Below are 15,000 nucleotides of genomic sequence, written 5' to 3'. Positions count from 1 at the left end.
TTCAGGTAACGTCAATTTGATGGAAGGAGTATGCCAATGTACAGTACATACATTTGATCCCCATACACAAATCCTTTATGCAGGTTGTTCAGCAAGAAATTGCAGAACTATCTTCATCACACACACACACATATAGAAACATTGTTGTTCCTAAATCTCTCAATGAGAGATATTCAGTAGTAGCACCTTAAAGTAACCATTATTTGCCAACGTAATGTGGCAGTCCCATTTGGGGTAAATGCTACTGTTGTTTAGCCCCAGGAAACATCGTCTCCAGCAGCTATACGACACATGATCTGTGTCGTTATATTTTCGAAAAGGGGAGGTTAGCACCCCCACCCAGCACAAAGTATCTGTAGACCGTAATAACCCTAAAGCCGTGGAGACGATGTTTCCTGTCTATCTGTTTGTCTGTCTGTCTGCGTGTCTGTCTGTCTGCCTGTCAGTCTGTCTGTCTATCTGCCTGTTTGTCAATCCGTCTGTCCGTCTGTTTCTGTCTGTCTATCTGTCTCTCTCTCACCCTCTCTCCCAACACCAAATTATATTTATAAAAATCTGTAACACAGAGCTATACCTTGTGCTGCACCAGTTTACCATTTGATCATTATTATTTAGAGTATTGAGATATAAACCTTTGAAAGAATAATTAGTTTTTATGTCATAATGTTTAATTTTGTAATTTATGTTTGGCCTCCTATTATACAGAGGCAGCGAATTGGTAAAATCATTTGATTGTTGGTTAGAATGCCTTGCAATATATATTCCAACTCTCTTCTCTTTGGGTTCAAGTCCTGCTAAAATTGATTTTATTTTTCAACCTTCTGGTGACACTTAATAAAGTTCCAGTCAAGTACATGAATAGATTCTTTTCTCTTTCTCTCTCTCTCTCTCTCTCTCTCTCTCTCTCTCTCTCTCTCTCTCTCTCTCTCTCTCCCTGTAGTGTGTATATATGAAGGGTTATTTTGTGTTCCTATAGTAACCAATCAGCTGCAGCAGTCCAGTTCTGTTATTAATATGTGGGTTGTTAATTAAAATAGCTTCTTTTGTTCACAAGTTTCCAATGTTCCTTTCCATTGCTTCGAGGGAAATTTGGATGTCTTGGATGTGGGATTTCTGTAGGTGTTTTTTGACAGAAGAAGCATTAGCATAAAAGCTATTATGATTAACAAGTACAACTCATATATTAATAATGGTTTTAAATTTTGGCACAAGGCCAAAAGGAGAGAGGGGAAATCGGTTACATCAACCCTAGTGTTCAATTGGTACTTATTTTATCGAACCTGAAAAGATCAAAGGCGAAGTTGACCCCAGCAGCATTTGAACTCAGAACTTAAAAATGGATGAAATACTGCAAAGCATTTTGCCTGGTATTTCTGACACCTTGCTACCTTGACCCACATATTAATAATACAATCAAACTGCATGCAGCTGATTGGCTGCTATAGCAATATATAACAACCCTTCATCCCTCACACACACACACTACAGGATAGAGAAGTCAACCCACAACACCATTTCTCTGAAGATTTCCTGAAGAAGGGGTTCTGACACTGAAATATTGAAATACAAGATAAAAGTACTGTCAGCCTGTATCATTTTTTATAATTTGCAATGTTTCAGCTTTATAAAAAAAATAATGAAACACACGCACACACATGTATAAATGTATGAATGTATGTAGGCACAGATGGCCATATTTCAAATATCATAGTTCAAATTACAAAGCTGAAGGAGACTCCTCTCCAAAGGATAACATAGAAATGCTTTAATTATATTGCAAACTTTTCTGTCATATGGAATTTCCCAATTTCTATTACAAATGAAGTCACATTTAACCTTTCATTTTTCTTGTCATTAATATTGTTATCCTTAGAGGTCATTTTATGATTTAAAATATTGTTGTAAACTGAGTAATTTATGTATATAAGTGTATCTATCTATTTGTCTGCCTATCTCCCTTTCTCTTTCTCTGTGTGTATGTGTATATATATATATATATATATATATATATATATATATATATATATATATATATATATGTATATATTTATATATTTATATATATGTATGTATGTATGTATGTATGTGTGTATCTATCTATCTATCTATCTATCTATCTATATATATATATATATATATATATATATATACATACATCCACACACACACGCACGCGCGCACACACACACACACACACACACACACATATATATATATAGGGGAGAATTCACAAAAAACAAAAGACGAAAACAAGTGGTGAAAACAACAAACAGATGTATTAGTTTAATGCTCGGGAAGTGAAGAAGGCTTTAATGTTTCGAGCCTACACTCTTCCATGGAAAGGAACACAGAAAGAAACAAGGAGAGGAAATAAAGTATATATTAATAGTAATGGTGAGACAACAAAAGAATGAAAGAGATCTTGATATCATGTAGAGGAATTTATTTGTAATGTATGTTACAATTATTTGGTTGTCATAATAAAACTCCAAGTTTTGGATGTTGGAATGGAAACCTGCACTGGAATCTCTTCAGTTATCGAAGCAATTAAAATATGCTATGAAAATGACCGTTAAACAAAGGGAAATTACTATGTAAATGACCATTATTAAGACAAAAGAGCTATTAGAATCACCGTTAAATAAGGGAAAAAACCTGAAGGAGTGGAAGTAAAAAGTAAAAGAGTAAGAAAGCTTATAGCACTCGCGTGTGCACACATGTTCATACTGACACCTTTATCTTTTAAGGATTATATGTGACTGAATAATTTGGTCGTTTTCCTTTTATTTCAGTGTCTGAAGCTCAAGGTATGATTGTTGAACCTGGCCTTGAAATTCACCTCTGTAAGGCCCACATATTTCTTTGTCAAAACTGTGCCCTTAGTGGTTGTAGAGTCTACGGTGGCTTCATAAATGATTGTCTCGAACATGCAAGCTCCATTTAGCAGGCACAAATTTTTATCCCTGTATGAACAGCTGGTTTCATTTTATGGTTTTTGCATTTTGTGTACGATTATATCTTTAAAATTAGTAGTTGAGCTGAAACTGATTTTTAAATTATGTCTATTGAAGAGCTTTCTGCAACTATGGTTAACTGGAAAATGTCTATCTATCAGCGCTAAGAAATACTTACCTATATTAAAGGTCACTTCGGGGGAGTAGGTGGGGTGTGAACCAGAGAGTTTTCCTATTCCTGTTTCCTTTTCTTTATTATTGTACTGGTGGCAGGTACATAGTTTATTTCCTCGCTAAAACCACTGTCTTTTAGAGCCTTATTATATACTGGGGCAACGCTATTAAAAATGTTCCTATCGGAGTGAGGCTGGACATTCTTTTGCTAATGTTTTTAACAAAATTTTTAAGCACTGTGGTGGGGATGGCAGGAACCCACATTAATATAACTAAGTCTTTCGTTGGGCTTCCTATAAGGCTTATAAATATTCTTACTTAGATCTAAGGATACATCTAGGAAATTGACAAATGATGAAAACTTTTGGTCTTAGCATAACTACAGATAACCTGATGGCTGTCAATTTCCTACATGTATCTTTAGATCTAAATAAGAATATTTATAAGCCTTATAGGAAGCCCAATGATAGACTTAGTTATATTAATGCGGATTCCTGCCATCCCTCCATAGTGCTTAAAAATTTAGTTAAAAACATTAGCAAAAGAATTTCTAGCCTCTCCTCCAATAGGGATATTTTTAGTAGCGTTGCCCCAGTATATAATAAGGCTCTAAAAGATAGTGGTTTTAGTGAAGAAATGAACTATACACCTGCCACCAGTACAATAATAAAGAAAAGGACAACCATCTGGTTCCCCCCACCCCTACTCCTCCGAAGTGACCTTTAATATAGGTAAGTATTTCTTAGCACTGATAGATAAACATTTTCCAGTTAACCATAGTTACAGAAAGCTCTTCAATAGACATAACTTAAAAATCAGTTTCAGCTCAACTACTAATTTTAAAGATATACTCACACACAAAACGCAAAAACCATAAAATGAAACCAGCTGTTCATGCAGGGATAAAAATTTGCGACTGCTAAATGGAGCTTGCATGTCCGAGACAATCAATTATGAAGCCACCGTAGACTCTACAACCACTAAAGGCACAGTTTTGACAAAGAAATATGTGGGCCTTACAGACGGGAATTTCAAGGCCAAGTTCAATAATCACACCTTGAGCTTCAAGTACTGGGATACAAGGAAAACGACCAAATTATCCAAATTGTGGCCGATGCCAGCACCACCTGACTGGCTTTAGTGCTAGTGGCATGTAAAAAACACCATTTGAGCATGGTCATTGCCGGTGTCGCTTGACTGGCTCTGGTGTAGGTGGCATGTAAAAAGCACCATTCAAGTGTGGTCAATGCCAGTACTGTCTGACTGGCTCTCATGCTGGTGGCATGTAAAAAGCACCCACTACACTCTCAGAGTGGTTGGTGTTAGGAAGGGCATCCAGCTGTAGAAACCTTGCCGGATCAGATTGGAGCGTGGTACAGCCTTCTGGCTTGTCAGTCCTCAATAAAACCATCTAACCCATGCCACCATGGAAAGTGGACGTTAAACAATGATAATATATATACATACTAGTGTATATAAACACAACACTGTGCTTCCAGGATCTCAGTTTCACAGTGATTGGCAGTTTTCGCAAGAATTTCATATCACCAGTCATCCTAACCCTTTGTCATCTCCTTTGTGAAGTTCAAGGTCCCGAGATCAGCTAGAGATCATTCCATGCCATCCTCTATATTTAGCCATACTAAATCCTTTTTCTAACACAGATATAGTATTAGCCTAAATCTCTTCTCTCTTAAGAATACTGCCAAACTAGAAGCTTCTATCAAACAGTATAATTCATTATCTGTCACAGATTAATATCATATGTTATCTGGAAGTCTGAATCAGAAAGTATTTTTGATAACTAGAATATTTTTGAATAAATGTCGGAAAGACCTGGAAATTTAAACTGTAGGGTGTGATAGCTATCTTTAAAAGCTGCTTTGCAACAAATCCAGAAAACGATTAGTTCAATGGACTAAGGGAAGCCATTAAATATTATAATAATTCTTTGATCACTGTTTGGTATATTTGGTGATAAGGTATTGATCAATAGAAAAGTTGTATAAAAAAGAAGAATCAAGATGATAGGATAAGAAGTTTACTCATGATGATGATAACAACCAAAGGTTAGAAAATGTCAGAATGCATATGTGTGTGTAGACACACACACACACACACACACACACACACACATCTATATATATGTGCACTTGCTTGGATGTGTGATTGGGAAGTTTGCTTAAGAACTACGAGGTTAGGGGTTTAGTTCCGATTTCAGGAATGTCATCAGTTAACATTCTTGTGTTGTAGCTCATCCACTAAACTGTGAATGAAGTTAGAAAGTGAAGGAGCTTGTTGTATATATAAAAATACACACACACACACACACACACACACACACACACACACACATATTTATTTTATGTGTAATTAAGCCTATGTTCGGTCATAGGGTGACAAATGGTTTTGCATCTACAAAGGGCTTAGCCCCATGGACGGCTTGGCAGACTCTATAGCCAAAGACAAATGTAACTCTTCATCCCTGGGAGGCAGGAATCCATTATGGTCAGTTGGTTAGTAAGTCACCAAGGCATAACCACTCTGGGTTAGCAAAGATGGGTTATCTCCCTTCGACCAGTTGATATGGGCCAAAGGAAGGGGAACAAGGAGATTTAACCTTGGGTTGATTTTAGTTTGTAGGATCTTTTTGGGTCTAATTAGGGAATGGGGAATCCCATGCTTGCAGCAGGTAGTGTCTGAAATGGATAACTACCAAACTTAAAATAAGTACTAGGGTCGATCTGATTGACCCTAGCCCCATTCAAGGTACTGCATGAACCAGCATGGCTACAGTTCAATGACTGAATCAAGTTAAAGAACAAAGAATAAAAGAATATTAAGGTGCTTTAGAGATGACAGGATGATATTTCTTCTTAGATGAACTAAAACCAAGATAATCGCAACACTTAAAAAGTCCAGAAAAAGGTGGGTGGGTGAAATAATTCACAATTTCTTAAAATCTTTAGAGGTTTAATAAAAACTTACAAAGAGGTCTAATAAAAACTTACAAAGCAGAATCTGAGAAAACTTGGGGTGACCTGCATTGACAAAAATTACTCAGTGAATGAAGTTAAACCTTTAGTGTTTAATCCAGCCATGTCTGGCTGAAATATTCTATCTGTTTTATGTTGAAACTGACCAGATCCAACTTCACAAGATAATGTGTGATTAATTCAAAACTTTTTTATCCTTGTATGTTGGATATATGATTTAACAAAGCAAGGGGAAAGAAACTATTTACATCATGCACTACTATTACTATTACACACAGAGTCAACTCTCTCATTCATGGCTCACAGTGAACTGCTTACCAGCCTGAACTGTCAGTCACTCACAGTTCTTTATTTTATAACAATGAGTTAGTCCACCTTTTAGTCACTTGGTGGGTGATCGGAATCCTTCCTCAACAGAAACAATATGAACAAATAAGGAATATATTTGAGAAAGAAACCTAAATGTTAAAGGGTTAATGAGTTTGTTTTGATAAGTTTATATGTCATAAGGAGAAGAAAGATTTGACTTTTCTGGATTGGCTATTCATCTAAGAGAAAAAAAATTTTATTTGAAAAAAAAGAGATTTATTTTTCATTTCCAGATGAAGATTTTCTCAGAAAGTATCAAATCTCTGTTATTCTCATAGCAAACAAATTTATCCACACTTATGAATATTTATATAAACAGCTGAATGCAAAGTGTAAGGTTATATATTGCAAGATTAGTCGGGCAAAATTTAAACCATGCAGCGAGTTACCTTTTCCAGATACTTTCAAGATTTAACTGTTTACAGAATAATTAAAACAAATTAATGGTGATAAGCGAGATAAATCTTTATATTAGAATTTTAGTATGATGAAAAACACTTACCTTGTTCGCTTACAGATTGGGATTTAACATCAAGATCTGATGTTAGTGCATTAGGAGGTGCTAAGGCTGTATTTTTACTGCCAGGTACAGTTAAAACTTCAGGTAACCAAGGTACATTTCGGCTACTTCTTTGACTCATTCCACTGTTGAATGATGCTGCTCGGCTAACCGTTACACACGGACCTGCAGATGAAATCATGTGCAAATAATTTGATGTGGATGCAGGTTTGTAAGGTTGGCCTGAGGTCAGATCACTTGGTTGACCAAGACTGGACCCTGCTGCAGACTGGCAACCACTACAGATAATTCCAGATGGGTTTGGCACTAAAGACTCAGATGAAGGGTTCAAACTGCTGTTGTTGCTACTTGGTAATGTCAAAAAATTGGGCCTACGTGGTGATGAGACAGGGTCTACATCAGATACTTCTGGGCTTGCTCTGGGTGCCTGAGCACTGTTGTCTGTGTGTAACTGCTGGTTGTCCAGATTAGCAATAAGGCAAGAGTGAATGTGATGGCGATAGTGAGGGCGATGGAGGTACATAGTTGGTTGCATCCCTTTCTTTTTCATTTTTTTTCGTTGCAAAGATATTGCTTTTTCGGGGTTAATCTTCCTCTGACGTTTACCCCGAGAATCAAAATATCGTTTCATAATCTTCCGTTTCGTTCGTCTCCATAAGTGTGCAATGTATTTGAGAATTTCGGCATAACAACTTCCAGGTTCGGAATTACTCGCTAATGTACTTGATGATTGGAAACGTTTTCTCTCTTGCAACATTCTCTCAGTTTCACGCTTTTTCGTTTCAGAAAATTGTGTTGCTATGACAACTAAGCATAAATTTATCATAAAAAAAGAACCAATCTGAAAGAAAAAAAAATGTAAATGATTAAAACCTAAAAAAAATTTTCAAATTTCAATCAAAAATTAACGTTTGTTAGATTTGTTTTATTTTAAATAATTTCTACTAAGAACCTTTCCTTTTATAGTTTATTTTTAGAACCCAATTTTTAAAGTTTACTTTTTAATATTCTTTATTTTTCATTGAAGAAGGGTTAGTAACACTTAAATTCCTGGATGAAGAGGTTTAAGTAGGATTAATATAGCTAATGTTATTTTTGAACTACAAGAACTATATATGCAACCAGAGTTTAGCATAATTTTTGTCTGTTTTATCATCATCTTCTTTGCTGATGCCAGTCATTTGACCATGAAGTAAAACTATAACATTTATTTTTGCCTTCAGGCATAATGCCAAAGTTTTTCACACAGTTTAAACTAATACTATCCAATGAAACTGTGATTAGTCAAACATTATTTCCTAGAACATTGTATTATCCCATGCTATATTAAATTTACATCTATAATCATACAACACAATTTAAAAAGTCCCAAATTTTCCCCAAAGAAATCAACAACAAAAGAATGTTGTAACCTAAGGTTCTCATTCTGACATGTCACAGTTTTCTTTTTCACATTGTTTATCATGTCTCAAGCTTCTATGTTAATCCTTAACATCTGTAATTAGTTTAAAGCCTTGAGCTGGCAGAATTGTTACTGTTTAGTGGCATTTTTCTGGCTCTTCACATTCTCATTTCAAATGCTGTCCAGAACTTTGACTTTCATCTGTTTGAGGTCAATAAAATAAATACCAGTCAAGTATTGGGGTCAATGTGATTGACTTGCCCCTCTCCTCAAAGTTGCAGGCCTAATAACAAAGTTAAAAAGGATTATCTGTAATCAGTTTTAATTTCCTACACTAATGAACATATCTTAAATATCATTAGAATTAATCTCTTATTTGTGTAAGTCATTCGACTGTGGCCATGCTGGGGCACTGCCTTGAAAAGTTTTATTCGGACAACTTGACCCCCCCAGTAATACTTATTCTTTTTAAAGTCTGGTACTTGTACTATAGGTCTATTTTGCCAAACCACTGAGCTACAGGAACATAAACAAACCAACACAAGTTGTCATACAGTGGTGGGGTCAGATGCAAACACGCGCGCGCACGCGCGCACACACACACACACACACACCACATATATATGAGAAAAACACTGAGACATAGTTGAAAATGCACCAAAATATTTTTTTATATGATGATCTTAATTACATAGAATGAAATATAAAAAAAGTGGTGGCAACATCAAAATCTATGAAAATAGTGCCATAAAACTCTAGTTCCTCGTTTCAGAAAGTATTTTGTTATTTGTGTATTCCTCTCAACTCAATTTTGTTTAATATGTTACATTGCTTTTATTTTGTACTTGAAGCCATAAATGTTTTGAAAGCACATGGCTTCATCAAAATTACCATCAGTTATTTATTACATCTGTTACATGTGAAGGCACGTGGCTTAGTGATTAGGTTGTTGCACAGCCTAATCACTTGGCCACGATTGCTAGATCATAGGTTCGATTCCCAGACTGCGTGGTGTGTTGTGTTCTTAAGAAAAACACTTCATTTCACGTTGCTCCACTCCCCCTTTTGATTAGTGGGGAATGTTGGCTTGATCACCTAGCCAGTGGGGTGGTCAAAGGTTAAAACAATGCAAAGTGCATTGTGGCCAGTGATGTGTAACAACACCTGATAGCCTGGTCAGTTACATGATCATGCGATATATATGTTACCTGTGATTATTATGGACAAACTGTACTTTTCTTGTGAAAATAAGGAACAAATGAACCAAAATAAAAATAATTTTCAAATGCAGATGAAAAGAAATGAAACAAGCTTTAAAAAAACCTATACTATTTAAAAATAAACAATGGCCTTGGATAAATTAGTCACAAACAAAACATTACTGACCAATTTCATAGTATAAGCTTGGTATGAAAGTTAAGTGACACTGGTTTTTAGCAATAGTATCCTCTCAAAAGGTTAGCTCAGAACAGACAGAAGGACCATCACATTCTGCTAGCATCCAAAATAAATACAAATTTAAAAGAGAAAATTAGACCAAATAATACTATATTTATCCAAGCACTATAAATATGATGCATGGACTGGGGGGAGGGGATGAAGTGAAGAAAGATATAAATGCAAACACACAAGTGTATGGAAACTTGCTATAAAGAATATCGAAATATCAAAAATTAGAATAGAAAAAAATTTGTAGAAATGATACATGAATACACAATGAGAAAACAAATGAAATTGATTATGCATGTTTTACCACAAACCAATGACAGCATCACAACAGAACCAGCTGTTTTACAAACTTTCACTCATAGAATATATGAGACCCCAAAATAGTGAAAATACCTATCATACAAAAAAACAATGTAGTGTAGTAAGCCAAAACAGACATTAAAAAAGCTAAAATCCAAAATGATGATGGTGACTATAGATATTTCCTATGCAAGTGTTCAGTTAAATACATGGCTACAAGAAAAGTATACTACTTATTCAACACATAACACACAACAATAAAGTAAACAAAGTTAACATAGAGGAGAACCTATCAGGAACATTATAGAAGATAGAAGAGAATTTAATTAAATTGATTAACAGGTATCAATGTAAACGCCTGCCCAAACAATACATATTAAGTAGCTCTATGAAAGAATTAATAAATGTAACATTGCACTTCAAGAAATTCTGCTGATGGAAACAAACTACACAAATACTAACAGACTGAATGAGCAGTTCTATCCAGTAGCAGTGATAATATTGAGGGGAAATTGGACTTGTTCTGAATAGAGTGAGACTCTCAATCAAATCCTCTTCCCCCAAAATAATAAGAAAATATGCTATACAGCATTAAGTAAAAGAAAAGAATGAAAGAAAGGGCCTGCTTTAGCGAAATGGAAAACAAGGGATCCAAAAATAATAAAAGGGTAATAGCAACACATAAATAAATCATATCAGCTTAAGCAAGCAGAATTAGAAACATGAACACTTCTAGAAACATGGACACTTCTAGAAACATGAACACTTCTAGGAGAACAATGTATTTGAATCAAACACAAAAAGATTTTACAAGAACATTTTTCAAAATGAAAATACTGGGAAGGAATATGGAACAAAAACACTCAGCATAAAAAAAAGCCTGATGTATCAGAAATGAAGAGAAAAATATATTGGTAAATAATAATATTGCAAGCATGTCCCACTGTTACCAGTAAGTAATTCACCAACACATTAAGAACTACCAATAACTGAAAACCTCTGAGATAGACAAGCCCCCACCCCTTTCTGGCTGGGGCACCTGATAAGTACCCATAGCTTTATAGAGACAGCATTCAATAAACTTGTAAGCAGACTGAAAGAATCTTACACCTATATAGCTACTGAAAGTTAAAACATTAATTCTTCAAAACAAAATACTAGAGACACTCAAGGCTTGAAAAGCAGTGACATATTCTTTTGTACTCTAGGCACAAGGCCCAAAATTAGATCAATCCCAGCACACAACTGGTACTTAATTTATCAACCCTGAAAGGATGGAAGGCAAAGTCGACCTTGGCGGAATTTGAACTCAGAACTTAAAGACAGACGAAATACCACTAAGCATTTCACCTGACATGCTAACGTTTCTGTTAGTTCACCACCTTAAAGCAGTGACGTATTACAAGAGAGGCAGACAGGATGCTAGAAAGATATGTATGTCTGCAAAGAGCAGCTACTGGTGAACTAAGCTACTACAGAACACTGCAAAAATAAGAAAACAAACCTTAGCATTGCCTGAATCACTTTCTTGGATATAATTTATCCTTTACATGTTTCATTCGTTGGGCTGTGGACATGCTGGAGCACTGCCTTGAAGCGTTTTAATCAAGTAGATCGACCCCAGTACTTGTATTTTTTAAAAGTCTGGTACTTATTCTATTGGTCTCTATTTTGCTAAGCACTAAGTTATGGGGATGTGAACTGATCAGCACCAGTTGTCAAGTGGTGTGGGAAACAAACACAAGCACAAAAACACACATATATACACAATGGGCTTCCAGACAGTTTCCATCGACCAAATTCACTCACAAGGTATTGGTTGACCCAGGACCATAACTGAAGACACATGCCCAAATTGTTACACACTGATACTGAACCCATAACTACATGACAAGCTTCTTCACTATACAGTCATGCTTGCACCTATGCCAAGAAATAAAGCACACCCAAGAGACAGTATTCATTATATGTCAAAATGGAAAACTATATAACTACAAGGCAGAAAGAAGGTAACTAAAATCAGCCCTGTATCTATAAGAAGAGAAATATTCCAAAGAGACTCATTATTCCTTCTAGTCTTTTGCAAATCTCTGGCTCCATTAACAAATCTGTTGAATGAAACCATCTCTGGCTATAGACACTATGAGCGAACTATAAACATATCCCTTCTATATGGATGACTTCAAAATATTTACAAGAAATGATATCCAGTTGGGAATCTAGTAAAAACTGTTCATAAATTCAGTGAAGACATAAAAGTAAGAGATTATACAAATGTGTCAAAGCTACAATAAGAAGCAAATTAACTGAATGTGAGAACATTAAGTTAGAAATAGATACCAAAATCAAAGAATTAAACTAGAATTATACATAAAAGTATTTGGGAATAGATGAAACAAAATAAAACATACAAAAATGAAGGAGAAAAATTAGAATAGAATATTGTTGAAGAGTCAAACTTGTATAGAAAATTGAACTCAATGGTAACCATGTCAGTTATAAATTATAACTTAAATAATGTAAACCAGAAATTAAATTGAGTGAATAGCTTAAACAGAGAAATCAGTAAACTACCAATAGTATTCTGATACAGATTGACTATATCTGCCTGCACACAAAGAGAGTGGGATATTATTTGAATAGAAAACTATGACAAAATAACAACAGTGAATGGAGAAAAAAATTTTGTAGTAAACAAAGGGAAAACAAATAGTGTAATAGGGAAACTTGAATAAAAATATTTCTATCTATACAAGGAAACAGAGTACAATATGTAAACTAACTACACTAAAGACAAGATTTAGATAAGTAGAAAGAAAACAAATTATTAAAAAAAAACAAAGCAAAAACAAACAGAGGGCAAAATCAAAATGGTATTTGAAAATATACTGAAGAATAAGTGGTGAGAAAAGCCACTCCATGGGCAATACCCATCAAAACTGGTAAGAACAATAGACCAAGTAAGCTAACACTAGCTCTGAGCTAAAAAGAGAAACAGAAGGTCTGATCTTAGTTGTAGAAGAGCAGTGCTTAACAACAACCAACTATACTACAAAAATAAAATAATGAAAAAGATGCTAAAATCAAATGCAGGTTATGCAACCAATACAATGAGACAATTGACCCCATCATTTCCAGCTACCCAGTCCTTGCCAAGTCAAATATATTCATAGACAAGATTGAATTGGCAGCTGGGCAACATGCCAATATTTCATATACAAATATAAACCAAAAACAATACATGACAACAACATGTCCATTATCATCTGGAACATGCATTTCATTACTGCCTTATAGATCAAAGCAAGCTATTCAGGTAGTTAAAGACTTGAACAAAAATGTTTGTGTTCAGATAGACATCTTGAACTTTTCTGACAAAAGCATTGCCTAAAAAGAGGTGGAGATCTTGAAATAAGTACAAAGATCTTGACATAAGTAGAATGTGGGGGATGGAATTAAAATCATTACCAATGATTTTAATTTATCTCCTTAAGCACTTGAGGAGATAAAAATAAATGAGTTGTACAAAAAATTTCAGACTATACCAGGGTTCATTTCATTACACACAGTCAAAAAGATAACCTTATTACGTGTGGGCCTCATTTTATATAAGGTACTTTAAATTCAGTTGTACAACTCGGATAATACAATCGCCACTCAATGAAATAAAACCTGTACAATACATACTCTTTCTCATCAATACACAATACAAACACCAACATAACCTCACCCAACAATACAATGTCAATAATTCATACAAATCCAACAGTGAAACACATAACACCAGTCACACAGAACATATGAAACAACAATCCACAACCGTCAAAACACAACTTGCCTTGTATATATTCAATAAAGTAGATATTAAAATAACACCAGAAATAAGACACTCCATAATGCAGATCTGCATACCCACCCCAAAAATGGCAATATTTGGACCTTTTTTACATTGGCAATAATACTCTCTGGTTTAAGGTGGTGAACTGGCAGAATTGTTACCACACTGGGCAAAATGTTTAGTGGCATTTCATTCATCCTTTTGGGGTTGATGAAATAAGTACCCAGTTGAGTGCTGCGGTCGACGATATCATCTTATCTCCTCTCCCAAAATTTCAGGCCTTGTGCCTAAATTTGAAATCATTATTACTCCCTGGCTCACTGATTGGAAATACCTCAAGTCTGCTACCAGTTATTGTAGACAGTTGTTACATCCATAGCAAACATGTCTAGGGAAGACCACAGTCATAGTGATTTGCTTCTTCTCTGGCTCATTTAGTAGGCTTTTTGGGGTGTTTTTTTTTACCAATTAGTTGACTTGTGTATTTGGTTATTTTGGCTTTTATTTGTTTTGGCACTGCCAAACCTATCCACCTTTTTGGTAGTGGTGGGTCAAATCACTTACTCCGATCTATTCATCTTTGTTGGTTGCACCGTTAGGCCATTTTGAACACTTTCTGGTCATCCTTGGTATCTTCCTTATTTGAGGGATTGGGGAAAGGGTTGCTATGCCTGTAGATTTAGGTGCTTCTTCTTATTTTTGGTCTCAGCAAGAATTCTTCATGGTGTATTTCTTTATATTCTGTTTAGTCCACTCTGTCTTTATTTATAATTATAGTAGAAGTTATTGTGTTGTTACTGGAGTTGCTGCTGAGACTGCTGTTCATGTTGCGATTAAAGCAATCAGGATGTTTGTAGCAACAGAGGAGAGGTGGCACTCTGCCTTATCTTCTCCACATATTGAGGTGGTCTGTTTTAACACAAACGTATCACTTAAGTTCTGCTGAGGTAACTGGAGTCCTATTATTTGACTGATACTTCTACTATTTCCATCACACT

At 35.2% G+C, this 15,000-nt stretch overlaps 1 protein-coding gene across 6 annotated transcripts in view; it reads right to left on the bottom strand.

Moving 5' to 3' along the window:
- LOC106884336 (voltage-dependent T-type calcium channel subunit alpha-1G) overlaps nt 1–15,000 on the bottom strand; it is a 1,091,242-nt gene that overhangs the window by 500,126 nt on the left and 576,116 nt on the right. For all 6 annotated transcript variants that reach the window (XM_089353777.1, XM_089353782.1, XM_089353780.1 and 3 more), the window contains one exon: nt 6,996–7,854. In XM_089353777.1, coding sequence (XP_089209903.1) covers nt 6,996–7,854 — 859 coding nt within the window. The remainder of the gene's footprint in view (nt 1–6,995; nt 7,855–15,000) is intronic.

Source organism: Octopus bimaculoides, chromosome 6 (assembly GCF_046866305.1).
Source record: "Octopus bimaculoides isolate indiv1 chromosome 6, ASM4686630v1, whole genome shotgun sequence".
NCBI lineage: Eukaryota > Metazoa > Mollusca > Cephalopoda > Octopoda > Octopodidae > Octopus > Octopus bimaculoides.
This window is presented reverse-complemented; position numbering and strand designations above follow the sequence as displayed.